The sequence below is a fragment of the Hyperolius riggenbachi genome, chromosome 3 (genome assembly GCF_040937935.1).
Source record: "Hyperolius riggenbachi isolate aHypRig1 chromosome 3, aHypRig1.pri, whole genome shotgun sequence".
NCBI classification, from domain to species: domain Eukaryota; kingdom Metazoa; phylum Chordata; class Amphibia; order Anura; family Hyperoliidae; genus Hyperolius; species Hyperolius riggenbachi.
Window position 1 is genome coordinate 486,634,247 of NC_090648.1, and position 22,332 is coordinate 486,656,578.

A 22,332-nucleotide genomic window follows, 5' to 3' on the forward strand; every position below is an offset into this window, starting at 1 on the left:
TAAGGTACGGAGGACGCCCGCCGTTCAGTAGCCCCCCCCCCGACCGCATGGCCCGGGTCGGGCTCTCCAGCCTGCACAAAGATGGCCGCCGGAGCTGGCCCGCGGCTGCACAGTCCCCGAGTGCGGCTGCGCAGCTCTGGGGCCAACCCCCCGATCCACGCTACAGGAAACAGCCTGTTGCGTGGATCGGGGGGTTGACCCCAGAGCTGCGCAGCCGCACTCGAGGACTGCGCAGCCGCGGCCAGCTCCGGCGGCCATCTTTGTGCAGGCTGGAGAGCCCGACCTGGGCCGTGCGGTCGGGGGGGCTACTGAGCGGTGGGGACCAGGCGGAACGGCACGGAGGGCGCGGACGGCATCGTCCGTGCCTTACAAACTGATGCAGGTATCTAACTTTTTTTTAATTTTATTTTTTCTAAAACTGGCCTCGTAAGTCATTTAAGGTCCACAGAGTACTTAACCTCCTCGCCGGTTATCCCGGCTAGCTGATTGTAACATTCCGATCTGCTGCGCCGCCACCCCCATTCCCCCCCCCCCCCTCCAGACCCCTTGCGCAGCATGGCCAATCAGTGCCAGGCAGCGCTGAGGGGTGGATCGGGATTCCCTCTGACGTCGGTGATGTCATCCCGCCCCGTCGCCATGGCGACCGGGGAAGCCCAGCTGGAAATCCCCGTTCTCAACGGGATTTCCTTCTTGCTCTGATCGCCGGAGGCGATCGGAGTGGGTAGGGGGGATGCCGCCGCTCAGCGGCTATCATGTAGCGAGCCCTGGGCTTGCTACATGATTTGAAAATAAAAAAAAAAAGTGTTGTGCTGCCTCCTTGCCGGCGGGAATTGGACCGGCAAGGAGGTAAAAAATAAATAAAAATACTAATCCACTTACCTGGGGCTTCCTCCAGCACGTGGCAGGCAGGACGTGACCTCGACGCCACTGTGGAGGCTCCCGGTCTTCTCCCGTGGCTCACTCGACCTGGCCAGGCCGGCTTCCAGATCGGGCTATTGTGCACTCCAACGACTCACGCGGTCGCGCTGACTTCATCGGCCGTCCTCCAGGCTGTACTGCGCAGGCAGGCTGGAGGACGTCCCATGACGACGGCGCGACCGCATGAGACACACGTTGGAGCGCACAAGAGCCCGACCTGGAAGCTGGCCAGGTCGCTTGAGCTCACAGGAGAAGACCTGGAACCTCCGGAGCGGCGTCGAGGGCACGTCCTGCCTGCCATGGGCTGGAGGAAGCCCCAGGTAAGTGCATTCCTTTTTTTTTTTTTTTCCCCAAAAGCAGTGCAAGGATATTGTGGCTACTAAGATTGCACCTAAATTAACAATTTATAGGATCATCAAGAACTTCAAGGAAAGAGGTTCAACTCTTGTTAAGGCTTCAGGGCGTCCAAGAAAGTCCAGCAAGCGCCAGGATCGTCTCCTAAAGAGGAGTCAGCTGTGGGATTGGCCTAAAGAGGAGTCAGCTGTGGGATTGGAGTGCAACCAGTGCAGAGGTTGCTCAGGAATGGAAGCAGGCTGGTGTGAGCGCATCTGCACGCACATTGAGACAAAGACTTTTGGAAGATGGCCTGGTGTCAAGAACGTCAGTAAAGAAGCCACTTCTCTCCCAAAAAAACATCAGGGACAGATTCTGCAGAAAGTATGGTGAATGGACTGCTGAGGACTGGGGCAAAGTGATATTCTCAGATGTAGCCCCTTTCCAATTGTTTGGGGCATCTGGAAAAAGGCTTGTCAGGAGAAGAGAAGGTGAGCGCCACCATCAGTCCTGTGTCATGCCAACAGTAAAGCATCCTGACACCATTCATGTGTGGGGTTGCTTCTCATCCAAGTGAGTGGGCTCACTCACAATTTTGCCAAAACACAGCCACGAATAAAGAATAGTATCAAAACACCCTCCAACAGCAACTTCTTCCAATAATCCAACAACAGGTTGGTGATGAACAATGCATTTTCCAGCACGATGGAGCATAGGCAAGTGATCACTAAGTGGCTCGGAGACCAAAACATTGAAATTTTGGGTCCATGGCCTGGAAACTCCCCAGATCTTAATCCCATTGAGAACTTGTGGTCATTCCTCAAGAGGAGGGTGGACACACAAAAACCAACTAATTCTGAGGGAGGCCTGGTGCACACCAAGCCTTTTTGGTAGCATTTTCAAAAAAATGTATCTCAATGGGATGATGCACACCAGCGGTTTGAGGTTTTTAACAAACCGCAAACGTGGCTCCTGCAGCATTTTGCGGTTGCATTTCTGCCTCAATGTAAAGTATAGGAAAAGCTCAAACCGCTCTGGAAAACGCTAGATCAGAGCGTTTTTTGTTACAGTAGCTGTTCAATAACAGCTTTACTGTAACATATGAAATCTGCTACACAAAAACGCTCCAAAAAATGCTAGGCATGTTTAGAAAACCTCTTTAAACATACATAGAATCGCTCTGAAAATCTGCTTCAAAAACCTCTAGCGTTTTGCAGATTTGCTAGAGGTTTTTGGTGTGCACTGGGCCAAACTCAAAGAAGTGATTATGAAAGAATGGGTTGCTATCAGTCTGGATTTGGACCAGAAGTTGATTGAGAGCATGCCCAAGGACCAGCACTGCAAATACTGACTCAAAGATCTAAAAGCAGTTTGGCAGCAAACTTTGTGAAAACTCATATTTTTGACAGTCTCAACATTTTTGGCCAGGACTGTCTTTGGATGAGGGCTGTATCAGTGCTATGATGTTTCCTGAAGGCAGACCTTTTTAAGCAATACCAGTTGCCTGGCTGTCCTGCTGATCCTCTGCCTCTATTACTTTTATCCATAGACCCTAAACAAGCATGCAGCAAATCGGGTGTTTCTGATATTATTGTCAGATCTGACAAGTTAGCTGCATGCTTGTTTCTGGTGTGATTCAGACACTACTGCAGCCAAATAGATCAGCAGGGCTGCCAGGCAACTGGTATTGTTTAAAAGAAAACAAATATGGCAGCCTCCATATTACTCTCGCCCCGGGTTTACTTTAGTGTACAGGAAACGTTTGTCTGAAAAGGAGCCTTGAATTTCTGTAATCTGTGACTTTGGAGCACGTTGGGCTGATTTCTGCCTATGATGCTTCTCCTGTCGCGTTCTGTTGGTGACTGCTCTCTGGACTGCTGTCCCATTGATGACAGGCAGTGTATGGGGCCGGGGGCCACACTGAGTTATTCTTCCTTCTCTTCTGCCGCCTGTCACTTCCTGGCATTCACAGCTGTGCGATGCGTCCCCTGTAACAGGAAGTAGGCGTGTCATGTTTAGAATGCTGCGCTGCATTGTTTACTTGCGCTACAAAATGATGGGAACGCTCCTCTCATACAGCTCAGCCTCATGTAACGTAAACCAGTCCTCAGGGAAACCTGTTCGAATGAATGCTTGTTCCCTGGCTGCAGTGCTGATCCCTGGGCTCCACTGCTGGATAAGTATGCACATCAGGTGTTCCAAATTTCCTTATCTGCAGACTTCTTCTGTCCGCTGTTAGGGCTTGTTCCCACTAGTGGTGTTTTCGGGCTTTTTTCAAGCGTTGGCGATTTTCAAAATCGTCCACAAAACGTGTGTGCACTGATTCTCGATGAGAAAGTTCATATCTGCGCGTTTCGTCCACTTTGCACTCCACAAAGCGGTGCCTGTACCATTTTTGGAGCTTTGTTTTTTTTTTTTTTTTTTTTCCCCCTCTAATGGAAAGTATAGGAAGAGCGCTAAACCCTCACAAAATTGCTTTATGCAGCGATTGCGTTTGTGGTTTTAAGAATAAATACATTGTATGTATTCTTTTCTGGGTTAAAGAGTTCACTTCCTGACGTCAGGAAGTGAAAAAAACGGAATCGCTCTGCAAAAGTGCTTACAAAAGCGCTTTTGTACAAAATCGTACCACGCAAGAGCGCCAGGAGGGGAAAAATGAAACGCGCAAAAAATCCTAAATCGCTGCCATCATTGTTTTTTAGATGTGAACAGAGCCTTACAACTGAGATGATGATGATTCTGGCATGCGTGGCAATTGGAATTGGGTTATGCTTCATACACACTTGAGATAAAAGTCTTTGGAAAAGGCAAGATCACAGACCAATTTTACCCCCTTCCATGTAGTATGAGAGCCACACCTACACAGTCTATTCTATGGAGCTGCACTCCCCATCAGACAGAAATCTTTGCAAGATGCTGCACACACAGATGCCCGTACACACTCAAAAGATCATTATCTGCAAAAGATCTGTTCCTGCAACAGATCCATTCCTGCAAAATGCATTCATAGTCTATGAGATCTGCAGATCATCATACACACCTTGTTTAACTGACAATCATCTGCAGATCATCTGCAGACCAGATCCACCAGGATGGATTTTCAGATCTGCAGATGATTGCCAGATATGCAGATGAAGTCTGTTAAACAAGGTGTGTATGATGATCTGCAGATCTCATAGACTATGAATGCATTTTGCAGGAATGGATCTGTTGCAGGAACAGATCTTTTGCAGATAATGATCTTTTGAGTGTGTACGGGCATCTGTGTGTGCAGCATCTTGCAAAGATTTTATCTGATGGGGAGTGCAGCTCCATAGAATAGACTGTGTAGGTATGGCTCTCATACTACATGGAATGGGGTAAAATTGGTCTGTGATCTTTCATTTTCCAAAGACTTTTATCTCAAGTGTGTATGAAGCATAAGTCAAAGGCAGGAAGTGCACTGGATTGGCAGGACTCCAAGCTGCATATCATTTCTCTGATTTACATTCTGAAATGTATCACTGGTGGCGACATCTTTAGTCCTCTCTGTACGGAATGTTCGTTACTGAGAGTTCTGTGCACAGAGGGAGATATTACTTGCTTAGTAGTTTGACGCAGCTGTTATTTTCCACAATGCAACAAGGTTCAGACAACAAACTGTCAGAACCATGGTCACGACACCACACTGTGGCAGGGGGTTTCACCACAATATCAGCCACACAGATTCCCCCCCCCCCCCCCTCCTACTGATCTATTGAAGAAAAGGTAAAGATTTTTGATGGGAAAGGGGATATCGGCTACTGATTGGGATGAAGTTCTATCCTTGGTTACAGTTCCTATTTAAAGCTAATAGGATCTTTGTTTAAAAAAAAGAAACCAGATACTTGCCTAAGAAGAGGGAAGGCACTGGGTCCTGTAGAGACTTCCCTCTCCTCTCCCGGTGCTCTCGTTCAGGCGGCAGCTCCTCCGTTCAAATCCCCCACCATGGGGGACTTAGGAAGTCTTCACGAGCAGAGTCCTCCTGAAGACAGGTGGCTCCATACTGCGCATGTGTGAGAGGGCGCGTGCGCAGTACGGAGCGGCCCGTCTTTGGGAGCACTCAGGCTCCCCTGAAGACTTCCAAAGACTCCCTTTGGCAGCGGAGGCAGCAGCATTTGACCAAATTGGTTGAATGCTGCTATGGGGGAGCCAGCGCTACAACTGGGTTTGTTTTTTTTAAACTTCGGTTCTCATTCACTTTAAGTTTGCATGCAAGCAGGAATTCTTAGCTTGTTGTTGACCCACTCTAGTCTCCAGAATAGTCTAAAGGTGACCACACACGATACAATAACAAGACCAGAAATGTGGCCGGGCATGTGCAGAAGAGGTAGACTGAAGGCCGATTTACTGGGGCTGATAGCAGGCGAACGGAGGCACCTGGGAGTAGGGTGAGGGAGGCAGTGGGGCTGGAGGAAGCCTCAGGTAAGTATGATTTCTTTTACCCCCCCCCCCCCCCTCATCTCAGGCTAGCTTTAGAAAAAAAACTGTAGAGAGAAGAATATGGAGGTTGCCATATTTGGCTGCAGTAGTGTGTGAATCACACCAGAAGCCAGCATGCAGCTAATCTTGTCAGATCAGACCATACTGTCAAACGCCTGATCTGCTGCATGCTTGTTCAGGGTCTATGGCTAAAAGTATTAGTGGCAGAGGATCAGTAGGACAGCCAGGCAACTGGTATTGCTTTAAAATAAAATAAATATGGCAGCCTCCATATACCTCTCACTACAGTTGTCCTTAATTAATTTTACTCCCTCCATGGATACTTCATAGATTAATTCATTAATAGAATTGTATGCATGTAGATGGTCCGTTAGGTGCACTTGTGCAGTCTGATATCGAACCTGTCAAAATCGGTGGTTGCATTTTATTGTCTCAATGAATAAGCATAAAATTAACATCCTTGGTGGTAACTCCGAGCTAGGGTCGGGGCAGAAAACCGCAGCTCAGAGCGGTAATCCCGACCTCTGTATGTTTCTACATGCCTCCCAGGGATCCCGACGTTGGACGCCGTTCTTCCTCTCCTCCGGGGCTCTGCTTCCTAGTGGTGAGATTGGCTGCTGTCATCATGACGACAGCCAGCAATCTCACTTTAGAGTTGCAGCGCCACCCGGAGGATGGAGGCATAACTGCGGCGCTGGAGCCAGGGATGAGAGTGATTGCTGGGGCTGTCCCTGGCAGCATGATTTTTTTCCAGGTTTAAGGGTCTGAAAGTGTGCCAAAAAAATGAACGAGGGATTTGTACCGTTCCAGCGTTTTGTGAAGCCAGCCTGGTGCCAATGTAAATCTACATCAGAATCAATTTGGCCAGATAAGTTTGCGCTTATAAGGAATTTGACTTGGCAGTTGCTTAACAGACACAAACAAAACCACACAAGGGCAGACGGTAAATATATTACAATTCAAGGACAGCATGTACGTTATAGTGGCAGTGAACAGGGTGAGAAGTGTTCATTTTCAGTTCTGTGCTGTAATGCTTTGCAGTCCTAGCAGCTCTAGCGTGGTTCTGCATTAAGCATGGCTACCGCCTGATGGAAGAAGCTCTTCCTGTGCCTGGAAGTTTTAGCTGCGACTGACCGGTATCTCACCCCTGAAGGCAAGAAATGGGGTGAGAGTGGTGAAAGGCAATCTCGGTCACTCTTTCTGTACTTGCTAGTGTAAAGATCCTGCAGGGAAGGTAACTTGCAGCCAGTGATTCTTTCCACAGTTCGGATGATGTGCTGGAGTCTCACCTTTTTGTCGTACGGAGCAGCAGCTGAACCAGACAGTCGTAGATGATGTCATGATGGATACGATGATCGCAATATAGAACTGCACCATTCGTTTTTGTGGTAGGCCAGACTTTTTCAGCTGCTGTAGGCGGTACATCCTCTGTTGTGCTTTCTTGATAATAGTGACAGTATTGTCATTCAGCATAGAATTCTGAGCTCCGAAGGAAACTGTTGCGTATAGCGTGGTAAAGCACTTTGGCCCTGTTGCTATCAGGAAGTGGAAGTTCTGTATTCAGTTTCGCTCCAAGCTTTGCTGAAAACCAACTTGTTTCGCCAGCCAGGAAGTGATTTTGCAACAGATACGCTTCGGGCGTTTCTTCAGCGGCGGTCCTAACCACCTAGCCGGTGCTCGCTGTGTGCCGGTCGCTTCTGAAGTTGTTTATCCATATCTGATCGCCAGACTTTGGAGAGGATTTCTGTAAATGAGGCCCTTAAAGGAAACCTAACCCCCCCCCCCCCCTCCCCCCAAAAAATGAGTTTCTTACCTGGGCTTCTACCAGCCCCCTGCAGCCATCCTGTGCCCTCGTAGTCACTCACTGCTGTTCCAGTACTCCGCCGCCAGCTACTTTAGTTTTTGCCGACTCTGAGTCGGCGGGCAGCCACACGTAGTTTTGCACGTGTTACCGCTGGTGCAGGAGGCTATTGTGGACGTGAACATGTGTGCAATGCTAACAAAGATACATGTTCACGTCCGCAATAGCCCCCTGCACCGGCAGTAACGCATGCAAAGGTACGCGTGGCGGCCCGCTGACGCAGAGTCGGCAAAAACGAAACTAGCTGGCAGCGGGGGACCGGAGCAGCAGTGAGTGACTGCGAGGGCACAGGATGGCTGCAGGGGGCTGGTAGAAGCCCCAGGTAAGTGAAACAGCCGGGAGATCAAATTACAGTTGTGATTAGTCACAGATGAGGGGGAACTCGACAGGCTAAACTTTCTAATTACATTCAGGGTGCATTTCTCTATGTATTCCTTCTGTCCTGTGGAAGAGTTCAGGTCCACTTTAAAGAGAACCCGAGGTTGGTTTGAAGAATATTATCTGCATACAGATGCTGGATCTGCCTATACAGCCCTGCCTCTGTTGCTATCCCAAACCCCCCTAAGGTCCCCCTGCACTCTGCAATCCCTCCATAAATCACAGCCACGCTGCTGACAAACAGCTTGTCAGAGCTGGCTGTGTTTATCTCTATAGTGTCAGTCTGCTGCTCTCCCCGCCTCCTGCAGAACTCCAGTCCCTCCCTTCCCTCCCTGCTGATTGGAGGGAAGGGACGGGGGCGGGGGCAGGGCCCGGAGCTATGCAGGAGGCGGGGGAGCAGCTGAGACTGACACTACAGATGTAAACACAGCCTCACAGCACGGCTGTGATTTATAAGGGATTGCAAAGTGCAGGGGGACCTTAGTGGGGTTTGGGATAGCAACAGAGGATGGGCTGTATAGGCAGATCCAGCCTCTGTATGCAGGTAATAATCTTTAAACATACCTCGGGTTCTCTTTAAGGCATCCCTGAACCGAGAAACAAAAAACGATTTAGATAAGCACCTATGTAGAGAAAAACGTCTAGATCCCATAGTCATCCCAGTCCTCTCTGTCCCCTCATCCCACCAGTGTCCCCACTGTGACATTTGACCTGCAGGTCAATGGCATTTACTTCTGGAGAGGACTGAATCTGCACTGCACATGTGCGAGTCCATGGTCATGCATGCGCAGTACAGATGAGACAGTCTTTGGAAGCACCAGACAAGGTTTTCCATAAAGGTACCCATTTAAGAAACAATCTTAATTGTACAATGTTACCACTTTTATGTAATACTACCAATCCATTCAAAGTTTATTCACTACATTTACCCTTCTACATAGCTTTAATACGTTTGTACAATCAAGATTGTATCATCAGTGGGTACCTTTTTAAGGTTCCTATACATCTAGCGATGATGGGCAGATTCGACCAAGAAACAAATCTCTCTCTAATCGAATCTGATCAGAGAGAGATCCATCAACTGCCCATACACTACAGGCCGATTCCTAATCAATTTTATGCTGAAATCGATCTGGAATCGGACTTGTGCGCCGCATCCGCTGCCTCGTCAGCCCGATGCTGTCCCCTAATGTAAAATGTGCCCCATGTAAAGTACACATTACCTGTCCGCAGCCTGCGCTTGTCCCCCGCTGGCTTTCGGGATTCCTCCTGTATACATGTTCGCACTTACTAGGAAACCATGTTGGGCGCATGTATGGAGATTCCCCATGCACCTGGAGTAGCGGAGGAACAAGCGGAGGCCGCGGACAGCTAATGTATACATCGCGCAGGGCACCTGGGGATATTTATCATTGGGGAGGGCAGCGTCAGGGGTTTCATTGCGTTTGTCGATCGGCGTGAAATTGCACGGCATTCCCACTGCGCACCCGATTCAGAAAGTCGGCCCAACATGTTGCAGCATGTGCGATCGTGAATGCAACCAATTTTCGTCCCCGAAATTGGTCTCCTGGTCGGTTGGGCATGCACTTGGCGGCTTCAATTTTTCATCCAATTCGATTATTATAATCTAATTGGATGGTTCATCGGCAGCCAAGTCGCCTGATGGATAGCCACATTTAGTCTTAATTTCCCCTGTTCTAGAGATGATCGTGAGAAGCAAGTGCTTTGTCAAGCTGTTAGTATGAGCGCCTCATACTAACGACCAATAAATCGATATCTGCTGGCCAGTATTCTCTTCCGGCAAGCTATAGACAGAAGATTGGGAGCTGCAGTTTCACGTCCGTGGCTACTTTTCTTACTCTTTCCCATGCATATAATAAGCGGACAAATTGGCTGGACTTCAGAGGTGATCTGGCCTGGTTGCGTGCACAATCGATATTTAATTCTTGCATGCTGTAGAGTGTTATTAAAGTTCTGCCCAGGCAAATGTTTGTTCATTTCACTTGCAGAACTCACCCGCCCTAAGCAATTTCCACATGCTTCTAGAGGAGTTTTGCATTAAGTGAAATATCGGCAGAATATATATTTTATGTGTTTATAGAACACTGACATCTTCTGCAGCACTTTACAGAGTACATAGTCATGTTGCTGACTGTCCTCGGAGGAGCTCACACGCTAATCCTACCATAGTCCTAGTCTAATGTCCTACCATATTATTATTATTATTATTATTATTATTATTATTATTATTATTATGTATTTATATAGCACTGACATCTTCTGCAGCACTGTACAGAGTACATAGTCATGTCACTGACTGTCCTCGGAGGAGCTCACACGCTAATCCTACCATAGTCATAGTCTAATGTCCTACCTTATTATTATTATTATTATTATTATTATTATGTATTTATATAGCACTGACATCTTCTGCAGCACTGTGCAGAGCACATAGTCATGTCACTGATTGTCCTCAGAGGAACTCGCAATCTAATCCTATCATAGTCATTATCTAATCTGACATCTGCAGCACTTAATCACTGACAATTTTTTTTTTTTTTAATGAAAATAGTTTCTTATTGTTAATGATTGGCACCTCCTGGCCCCACCCTATCCACTGGCATCATTCCGAAAATCCTATCATTCTGCTTTTAATGCCAAAATGATGCTATTCTATATGCAGCTTTTGCTACTACTTAAGGCAGTACAGACAGCATCCCTGATGTATGTCTTCCTTCTAAAATAAATACTTATCCTGCAGGCTGTGTGAAGCCTAATTTAACCACTTCAGCCTTCAGTCGTTTTCACTTTATGCATCTGAGCAATGTTCACCTCCCATTCATTAGCCTATAACTTTATCACTACTTATAATAATAATAATTCCTTTTTTTTGTATAGCACCTTTCTCCTGTCGGACTCAAAGCGCTTGTGAGGCAGCCACAAGAGCTGTGCTTAGGGAGACTTGCCCAATGAACTCCTTACTGAATAGGTGCTGGCTTACTGAGTAGGAAGAGCCAGGATTTGAACCCAGGACTCCTACATCAGAGGCAGAGCCCTTAACCATTACACCATTCAGCCACCACACAATGAACTGATCTATATATTTTTTTCCAACACCAATTAGGCTTCCTTTGGGTGGTACATTTTGCTAAGGGCTACTTTACTGTAAATGCATTTTAACAGGAAGAATAAGAAAAAAACGGAAAAAAATGCATTCTCAGTTTTCGGCCATTATAGTTTTAAAATAATACATGCCTCCATAATTAAAACCCACGTATTGTATTTGCCCATTTGTCCCAGTTATTACACAGTTTAAAGAGAACCAGAGACTAAGCACCCTCATGTATTTTATTACATTGATCAGTGGGAACATGACAGTAAACACCTACCCTGCTTTTAGTTTCATTCTTATCTGCTTAATTAGTCTATTAGCAGCTGTGATAAGAATCCCTGACTGGCTCAGTCTAGGTTTGACCTGGAATCATTATAGCTGAGTCACTCTTCTGTGGAGTCTTTTCAAGCCCAAGCCTGCCACCTCCTGATCAGATTTCCTGCTTTGCATACTGAGAGCTGTGATGACATGGGAGGGGCTGCTGCTCCTGCTGAGAGAGAATCTCTGAAACCGACAAGGCTGCAATATGATCTGTGTGCTCTCAGCATAGATAATGATGATGACTGCAGTTTCATTCCTATGAGAGACACTTCCTACAGGCAGCTGCACATCATACCAAAATAAAAGCACACAGATGAAAGGCTGCAGCAGCCTACTCTTATGTAGCCTAGACAGCACATCCAGAACAACTCATAACCCGGAAGCAGAAGGGATATGAGCCGGCGGCCATATTTGATTTTTCCTGGAGCAATAATGGATAAAAACACTAAAAAAAGGCACACCAGAGTGGCAAAATTATCAGGTATAGCATTTATTCTTTACAAGCCATCGACTGATATGTTTATTTTGTGTGAAACGTTCATCTCTGGTTCCCTTTAAGCTATGTCCCTATCACAATATATGGCGACAATATTTTATTTGGAAATAAAAGTGCATTTTTTCCGTTTTGCATCCATCACGATTTACAAGGTTATAATAATAAAAAAAAGAAATATTTCATCTTTACGTGAATATTTATAAAGTTTAGACCCTTAGGTAAATATTTACGTGTTTTTTTTTTTTTTTTTTTATTATTATTAAACATTTCATTGGGGTACTTTTGGGAGGGTGGGATGTAAATAGTAATTTTTTTTTTTTTATATGTAGATGTAGTTTTACTTTTTAGCCACAAGATGGCAATGTTACGTTTGTTTACATGACGTCACTCTAGTGTTGGGCGAACATCTAGATGTTCGGGTTCGGGCCGAACAGGCCGAACATGGCAGCGATGTTCGGGTGTTCGAGCCGAACTCCGAACATAATGGAAGTCAATGGGGACCCGAACTTTCGTGCTTTGTAAAGCCTCCTTACATGCTACATACCCCAAATTTACAGGGTATGTGCTCCTTGGGAGTGGGTACAAGAGGAAAAAAAAATTTAGCAAAAAGAGCTTATAGTTTTTGAGAAAATCGATTTTAAAGTTTCAAAGGGAAAAATGTCTTTTAAATGCGGGAAATGTCTGTTTTCTTTGCACAGGTAACATGCTTTTTGTCGGCATGCAGTCATAAATGTACTACAGATAAGGGGTTCCAGGAAAAGGGACCGGTAACGCTAACCCAGCACCAGCAGCAGCACACGTGATGGAACAGGAGGAGGACGGCGCAGGAGGAGAAGGCCACGCTTTGAGACACAACAACCCAGGCTTTGCATGAGGACAAGAAGCGTACGGATAGCAATTTGCATTTTGTCGCCATGCAGTCATAAATGTAATACAGATGAGAGGTTCAATAAACAATAAACAGTAATTGGTGTTGTCCAGAATGCGCACAATGCGTGGGTCGCGTTCAATGCAGTCCTAGGCCGAAAAGGTCATAGCCTAGGGTCACAAAAACCTGTTTATTTGGGCAATTTCAATGGTGGCGAGTCTGACGTACATAAATCGCAGCAATGGCCGTTAGCAACATCAGAATCTCACGAAATGTCTCATGCAGGTAGAAGACATATTGTTAGACTTGGGCTCCAAAGATGGGTTCCCTACATCTCTGCAAACCAGAGTTACAGGGCTCCAAATTTGGTAAAATCCCCCATAGGCTTTCATTGGGCCTCCTATTTACAGTTCCAAAATCTCACATCTTTTCAAAGGGCAATTGCTCAGCAGTGGCAAATTTTCTAGCATTGTAGGGACCCTTAGGGGGAACATGACTGGTGAGTTTCGGGCCCCTAGGCCAAAGAGGTCATAGCCTAGGGTCACAAAAACCTGTTTATTTGGGCTATTTCAATGGTAGTTATGCTGACGTACATAAATCTCAGCCATGGCCGTTAGCAACGTCTGAATTTCACGAAATGTCTCATGCAGGTAGAAGACATATTGTTAGACTTGGATTCCAAAGATGGGGTCCCTACATCTCTGCAAACCAGAGTTCCAGGGGTCCAAAATTGGTAAAATCCCCCATAGGCTTCCATTGCCTCCCTATTTCACTTTCCAAAATCTCACATCTTTTCAAAGGGCAATTGCTCAGCAGTGGCAAATTTTCTAGCATTGTAGGGACCCTTAGGGGGAACATGACTGGTGAGTTTCGGGCCCCTAGGCCAAAGAGGTCATAGCCTAGGGTCACAAAAACCTGTTTATTTGGGCAATTTCAATGGTGGCGAGTCTGACGTACATAAATCGCAGCAATGGCCGTTAGCAACGTCTGAATCTCACGAAATGTCTCATGCAGGTAGAAGACCTATTGTTAGACTTGGATTCCAAAGATGGGGTCCCTACATCTCTGCAAACCAGAGTTACAGGGGTCCAAAATTGGTAAAATCCCCCATAGGCTTTCATTGGGCCTACTATTTACCGTTCCAAAATCTCACACCATTTCAAAGGGCAATGGCTCAGCAGTGGCAAAACTCACCAGTCATGATCCCCCTAAGAGTCCCTACAATGCTAGAACATTTGCCACTGCTTAGCAAATTGCCCTTTGAAAAGATGTGAGATTTTGGAAAGTAAAATAGGGAGGCAATGGAAGCCTATGGGGGATTTTACCAATTTTGGACCCCTGTAACTCTGGTTTGCAGAGATGTAGGGACCCCATCTTTGGAATCCAAGTCTAACAATATGTCTTCTACCTGCATGAGACATTTCGTGAGATTCAGACGTTGCTAACGGCCATTGCTGCGATTTATGTACGTCAGACTCGCCACCATTGAAATTGCCCAAATAAACAGGTTTTTGTGACCCTAGGCTATGACCTCTTCGGCCTAGGACTGCATTGAACGCGACCCACGCATTGTGCGCATTCTGGACAACACCAATTACTGTTTATTGTTTATTGAACCTCTCATCTGTATTACATTTATGACTGCATGGCGACAAAATGCAAATTGCTATCCGCACGCTTCTTGTCCTCATGCAAGGCCTGGGTTGTTGTGTCTCAAAGCGTGGCCTTCTCCTGCGCCGCCCTCCTCCTGTTCCATCACGTGTGCTGCTGCTGGGTTAGCGTTACCGGTCCCTTTTCCTGGAACCTCTTATATGTATTACATTTATGACTGCATGCCGACAAAAAGCATGTTACCTGTGCAAAGAAAACAGACATTTCCCGCATTTAAAAGACAGTTTTCCCTTTGAAACTTTAAAATCGATTTTCTCAAAAACTATAAGCTCTTTTTGCTAATTTTTTTTTCCTCTTGTACCCACTCCCAAGGTGCACATACCCTGTAAATTTGGGGTATGTAGCATGTAAGGAGGCTTTACAAAGCATGAAAGTTCGGGTCCCCATTGACTTCCATTATGTTCGGAGTTCGGCTCGAACACCTGAACATCGCGGCCATGTTCGCCCCGAACATCTAGATGTTCGCCCCGAACATCTAGATGTTCGCCCAACACTACACGTGACCTGTTCGGCCAATCACAGCGCTAGCCGAACGTTCGGGGAACGTTCGGCCATGCGCTCTTAGTTCGGCCATATGGCCGAACAGTTTGGCCGAACACCATCAGATGTTCGGCCGAACTCGAACATCACCCGAACAGGGTGATGTTCTGCAGAACCCGAACAGTGGCGAACACTGTTCGCCCAACACTACGTCACTCTAAGCGTAACATGTACGCTTAGGGGGACGTAGGAGGCAGAAAAAGCTAGGCTTCCGAGAGAAGCGGTTGATTTTTCTGCCGGGGAGAGGAATTAGTGATCGGACATCATGGCCATGGCCCGATTCATTGATTCCTGGGCTAACTATCTGCGGCCGGGAGCGCACATGGCCTTCTGGACGTAGCTACTACGTCCAGAAGGCTTAAATGGTTAAAGGGAATCTGAAGTGAAAATAAACTTATGAGATAATGATTTGTATATGTAATACAGCTAAGAAATAGAACATTAGTAGAAAAGAAGAGTCTCATATGGTTTTCCAGTACAGGTAGAGTTAAAGAACTCAAGTTATCTATGCAAAAGAGCTTCTCTGAGCTCTCCGACCCAACTTGGGTCAGCTACCGTGCCATTTTCTGAAGTACTCATTCATCAAAGAAGCGGTGAGAGGCAGCTTCAGATTGGGTTTTACTGCAGGGACGTTCAAATGGTCATTAGCTCTGCTCTGTTTCATTGTTTTAAAATACATATGCGATTCACATTTTCTCCTTAGTTTTTTCCTAGGTGATCTTTTCACAACTTCTCAATAAAATGCTTTTCACCTACTTTTTAGTACACACTGTAAGCTGTGAGTTACCACAACGCAACATTTTCAATGCGATGAGGATTATCATTGCAGTGTGGTAATTTGTGTTATAAGACTTAATAGACTTTATAACACAGATCCGCAACGTGGCACTGTGAATGCGATCTTAAACTCGCTGGCGGTACGCAGTTTCAGATGCTGCATCCGCCGGAGGATTTTTTAAAATAAAATTTGATCTACATGCTTAAGCTAGCACTTTGCTTGCTTGCTTACTAACTGTGGCCCCGAAGTCCCCCCCGGCACCACTCCGATCGCCGCCGGCAATATTAACCCGTCCGCGATCCTGCGAGAGCCGCATCTTCACCCTTTAGCTTCAGTCGTCACTATGGCGACGATCAGACATGACGTCATGCGCACTCCCCGTAGCGAAGCCTGGATCTGATTGGGAGGCTGCGCTATCGCGGGATCCCTGGGGGGTGCGTATAACTGGGGAGATCGGAGGGACTTGGAAGACATAGATAGCTAGCCAAGTGCTAGCTGAAGCCTGTAAATAAAATTTTATACAAATTTTATAAAATGTGATCCTCTCCGGCGGCTAGCCCGAACGTAGGTCAGGCTTACCACCAGGGAGGTTAAAGGACACCCGAGGCGAAAATAAACAAATGAAATAAACAATTGTATCTATCTTCCTTCTCCTAAACAATGACTTTTTAAGATATTCCACAGTTTTATTTTGTGTTTAAATCTACTTGTTTTTTTACCAGTTTTATTGTTTTTGCTCAATGACACATTCATTGAAGTATGCCAGAGCTAAAATCTATGAGCTATTGGCCCTTTTTATCTCTTTCCTGCTCTCAGAAGCCATTTTCTGCTGGGAAAGTGTTTTATAGTTGGAATTTCTTATCAGTGAGGATCTCACTGTAGTCACTTCCTGTCTGAGTCAGGGCTGAGTCAGCCACTTACATACCTGATATTTAACTCTTTCAGGCAGAGAAATGAAAAAAAAAAAGGAACACCGCATAGTTATTAGTGTGCTAGGCACTGTACATACACATGTCTATCTCATCATGTCACCTCGGGTATCCTTTAAAGTGAAGATGAAAACTTATCTCCTAGGAGAAAACTCAGGAGAAAAAGAGGGAGGACTGGGAAAAAAAAAAATAGGAAATTGTATTAAAAAAAAGACAATTAAATAAATAATAAATAAAAAAACACTGCCTGCAGCAGCGATCAGAGTCCACCAACAGAAAGCTCTGTTGGTGGGCAGGAAAGGGGGGGGGGGGGTCATTTGTGTGTTCGGTTGTGAGGCTTTGCAGCAAGCCAATAAAGCTGCAGAGCCCTAATTTGTAAAAAAAATTGTCCTGGGGAGGGGGGTAAAGCCTGTGGCCCTTAAGTGGTTAAAGAGGAACTCCAGCCTGAACAAACATATTGTCATTAAGTTACATTAGTTATGTTAATTAAAATAGGTATTATAATCTCTTACCCACACTGTTTTAAAAGAACAGGCAAATGTGTGATTTCATGATGGCAGCCATCTTTTTGGTTGAAAGGAGGTGACAGGGAGCATGAGACACAGTTCCAACTGTCCTGTGTCCTGAACACCTCTCACAGTTGCTAGGCAACATGAACAACATAGGATATCCCATCATGCTCTGCACAGCATCAGGGGAAAAAAGCCCGGGCTTTTTTTCTTTGATGGGTGGAGCTTAGCTAAAAATGCAGTTAAAAATGATGCTTTGGTAAGAAAAACAAAGTTCTGATGCTGTGAAACTGTTAAAGAAACACCAAGCCTTTTCAGTTCTGCTGAGTAGATTTTTAGTCCGAAGGTTCATTTTAAGGGTACTTATCCGTTAGCCGGGCGCATCCGGTAGGTGGCGACAACTCCACCAGAGTTACATCTTTCCCTACTATCCATGGCGGAATAGTAATTAGCGCCACCTGCCGGATGCGCCCGGCTAACGGATAAAGTACCATTTTAAGTTTTCAAACTCCGGTTCTCTTTTCTGGAGATCAGATTGGTTGTACGGAGCAGATTCATCGGAATTCATGATTCATTTGTCCGGCCACAGACTGGGGAGTGAGGGGTGACTCATGCTCGTTCACTGCAGACGCTTGTGCTGCTACCATGCCTGTCACCTGGGTCTGTCTGTGACCGCAGCAACAAGCGTCTTCTCTGTTGCTGAGTAGGGATGGTCAATGTGATGAGTAATTCTGGTTGCATGCAAATGTCATGCATATTACAGGCAACTTCCTGACTACTTGGACTGGCCTTAGGCCACATACACACATCAGACCATAGTCTTTTGAAAATGAAAGATCACAGACCAATTGTACCCCCTTCCATGCAGTATGAGAGCCATACTCTACACAGTCTATTCTATGGAGCTGAACTCCCCATCAGATAGAAATCTTTGCAAGATTCTGCACACACAGATGCTGTACAGACACAAAAGATCAGTGTCTGCAAAAGATCTTTTCCTGCCAAAGATCCGTTCCTGAAAATTGCATTCATAGTCAATGAGATCTGCAGATCATTATACACACCTTGTTTAACTGACATTCATCTGCAGATCAGACAATCATCTGCAGATCTGAAAATCCATCCTGGTGAATCTGATCTGCAGATTAATGTCTGTTACACAAGGTGTGTATGATGATCTGCAGATATCATAGACTATGAATGCATTTTGCAGGAACAGATCTTTTGCAGATACTGATCTGTTGCATGTGTACAGCATCTTTGTGTGCAGCATCTTGCAAAGATTTCTGTCTGATGGGGAGTTCAGCTCCATAGAATAGACTGTGTAGAGTATGGCTCTCATACTACATGGAAGGGGGTACAATTGGTCTGTGATCTTTCATTTTCCAAAGACTATGATCTGATGTGTGTATGAGCCTTTACTCTAAAGGTGCATACACACATCAGACTATAGTCTTTGGAAAATGAAAGATCACAGACCAATCTTACCCCCTTCCATGTAGTATGAGAGTCATACCTACACAGTCTATTCTATGGAGCTGAACTCCCCATCAGATAGAAATCTTTGCAAGATGCTGCACACAAAGATGCTGCACACACTCAAAAGATCTGTAGCTGCAAAAGACCTGTTCCTGCCAAAAATCCATTCCTGCAAATTGCATTCATAGTCTGAGATCTGCAGATCATCATACACACGATTTAACTAACATTCATCTGCAGATCAGATCCACCAGGATGGATTTTCAGATCTGCGGATGATTGCTTGATCTGCAGATGAATGCCAGTTAAATCATGTGTGTATGATGATCTGCAGATATCATAGACTATGAATGCATTTTGCAGGAACAGATCTTTTGCAGGAACAGATCTTTTGCAGATACTGATCTTTTGTGTCTGTACAGCATTTGTTTGCAGCATCTTGCAAAGATTCTTTTCTGATGGGGAGTTCAGCTCCATAGAATCGACTGTGTAGGTATGGCTCTCATACTACATGGAAGGGGGTAAGATTGGTCTGTGATCTTTCATTTTCCAAAGACTATAGTCTGATGTGTGTATGAGCCTTAAGCTGCATGCAATTTGCATTATATCTGCATGCAGACCGAAGCTGCTAACATCAGATGTCTATGACCAATCTGACAAGATTAGCTGCATGTTTGTTTCAGGTGCGTGATTTAGGGGTACATTTGAAAAGTGCGCCGGATAGAGACGAAAAATGCCAGATTCGGCTATGAAGGGCGCCTAGTGTAGGCAAAATACCAAATTCAGCTAAAAAGGTCACCTGGTGTAGCCGAAAAGCTAGTTTTAGTTTATAAAAAGGATGCTGTTATAGGTGAATTTTGTTGGGCTATAAAAGGGCGCTGGAGATGGCCTAGAAAAGTGATATAGCTGAGAAAGGTGATTACAATGACCTAACTTCTCCCTACTGTCACGTAGAACCCTCCCTGTTGGTGCCTAACCCCTCCCTGGTGGTGCCTAAGACCCCCCCCCCCCCCCCCCCCCCCGGTGGTGCCTAACCCCTCCCAGGTGGTGCCTAACCCTAAGACCAATACCCCCCCCCCCCCTCCCCTGTGATTACTATGATCTAACTTCTCCCTTCTTTCACACACAGCCCTCCCCTGGTGGTGCCTAACCCTAACCCCCCCCCCCCCCCCCCCCCACTTGTGATGCCTAATCCTAACCCCCCACCAGGTGCCTAATCCTGAATCAAAAATCTTGCCTATAAAAAGGCGCCCTTTTGTAGCCAAATCAAAAATCTTTGCTACAAGGGGGCATTCTTTTGTAGCCGAAACAAAGAATTTGAGGGCCCTTTTCGCCACCTTGTAGCCAAGATTTGCAGAAATAACATTGAAATCTATGCAGGTGCCCTTTTCATACAGATGGCTCAGGCGCCCTTTTCAACTGATTCCATGATTTAGACCCTACTGACCAGAAAGATCAGCAGCACTGCCAGGCAACTGGTATTAATTAAAAGAAAACAAATATGGCAGTTTTCCATAGGCCTCACAACTCCCTGGTTCCTTTTAACCCTTTAGCAGCCAAATTAGCGGCCAATTTAGCGGCTTGCAAATGCTCCAGGCCCATTTTATTTTTTTTTATTACATTTTTTATTAGTTACATTTCCTATCTTCTAATCAGACATGCTTTAATGTGTATTTATGGTCACCAGTGGGCAGTATGAGACAATAAGGGCCCTTTTCCACTAGCAATCGCTAGTGTTTGCGCTAAATGCTAGCGATTGCGATTCAGCAAAAGTCCCCCCCCCCCCCCAACGATTGCGATTTTGCTATGCACTGCATAGCATAGCAAAATTGCGGCAATAATCGCTCCGCGGCACGATCATGCTTTTGTAAAAAGGGAATATCGGTAGTGGAAATTACCTACTGCGATTCCTATGTTATTTAGCAAACCCTAGCCATTTTAAAATCGCTAGTGATTCAGCAATCGCTCTAGTGGAAAAAAAGCCCTAAAGGCTTATTTGCACCTGGGGCATTTTTTTTTTTTTTGTCTTCGCCCCGGCGATTTTTACAAACTTCCTGAAATCACTATTGCAATGATTCCTTATGGGGCAGTTCATATCAGTGTGCTTTCCACACAGCAAAGCGCTGCATGTACCATTTTTGGGGCAATTTTGCTACAATGAAAGGTATAGGAAAAGCGTAAAACGCTCACAAAACATTTTATCTGGCGATTGCGTTTGCATTTTTATGAATCAATACATTGTATTTATTCATTTCTGGGTGAAAGAGTTCACTTCCTGACTGACGTCAGGAAGTGGAAAAAAAAATACAGAATCGCTCTGCAAAAGCGATTACAAAAGTGCTTTGTACAAAAATGCAGTGCAGCGTCGAGAGGTGCAAAAAAAAAAAAAGTCACTCAAAAAAGCAAAACGCGGCCGTCAGCGATTTTCAATTTTAGATGTGAACAAATCCTCACAGAGGACTTCTGTTGTCAGTTTCTGTATTTTCTGCTAGCGGAGAGAGATCAAAGCATTCCAAGAATTTACAGCACAAGAAGTTCTACCTTCTGAGGTCAAAAGCCATGCACTTATCTCTATTTGTTGCTGCTAATGGGTTAATAGGATTTTCAATTCTTGTAACAATGTTAGCGCATGAGGGAAACTGTGAATGTACTTACATATATATATTTTTTTTCTTTTTATCAGGCAAAACATTCCAAACCACCTGAGGAGGGCCTTCAACATGTCAAATATAAACTTATCGTGCTGAGGCACGGGGAAGGGGCCTGGATATCGAGAACCGGTTTTGCAGTTGGGTGGACCAGAAGCTGAGCGCGGATGGGATTCTGGAGGCGGAGATGTGCGGCAAGCATCTGAAGTCCTTGGGCTATGAGTTTGACTTGGTCTACACCTCCATCCTCAGCCGATCGATCCACACCGCCTGGCTGCTGCTGCAGCAACTCGACCAGGAATGGGTTCCCATCCGGAGCACCTGGAGGCTGAACGAACGCCACTACGGGGCGCTTATCGGCCTAAACCGGGCGGAACTGGCGTTGAACCATGGGGAGGAGCAAGTGAAGATCTGGAGGAGGAGCTACGACGTGGCCCCGCCACCGATAGACGAAAGCCACCCTTACTACCAGGAGATCCATACGGACCGGCGGTACGCCTGCTGCGACATCGAGAAGGATAACCTGCCAAAGTCTGAGAGCTTGAAGACCGTTCTGGAAAGGCTTCTTCCTTTGTGGAACGAGGAAATCGTACCAGACATACGGCGGGGGAAACGGGTACTTATATCGGCACATGGAAACAGCACAAGGGCATTAATAAAACATTTAGAAGGTACGATCTCTTATTCTGAATCGGTAAATGGGCAATGGCCTGCAGGGTCTCCGGTGAAGGAGGGGTGTACCGGTACTTGTGAAGGCCTGTTAACCCTTTAGCAGCCATTTTTATTTAGAGGCTTGCAAGTGCTCCTGGCCAATTTATTTTAACACATTTTTTATTTCTTATTTGTTACATTTCCATGTATCTAATTAGTATTGCTGTGTGTATTGGGCCACGTGTCACTAGGGGGCAGTGTGTGGCAATAACAGAGGACTTCTGCTTTCAGTGTCTATATTTTCTGCTAGTAGAGAAAGATCAAAGCATTCCAAGAATTTACAGCACAACCTGTTCTGCCGACTGAGGTCAAAAGTAGT

General features: G+C 45.7%; 1 protein-coding gene across 1 annotated transcript in view; it reads left to right on the forward strand.

The window, feature by feature from the left end:
• The first annotated feature begins 1,082 nt into the window (after window positions 1-1,082).
• Window positions 1,083-22,332, forward strand: part of BPGM (bisphosphoglycerate mutase) — a 43,988-nt gene continuing 22,738 nt past the window's right edge. The window contains 3 exon segments of the mRNA XM_068273762.1: window positions 1,083-1,238; window positions 21,338-21,419; window positions 21,422-21,973. Of these exon segments, the coding sequence (XP_068129863.1) occupies window positions 1,083-1,238; window positions 21,338-21,419; window positions 21,422-21,973 (790 nt within the window).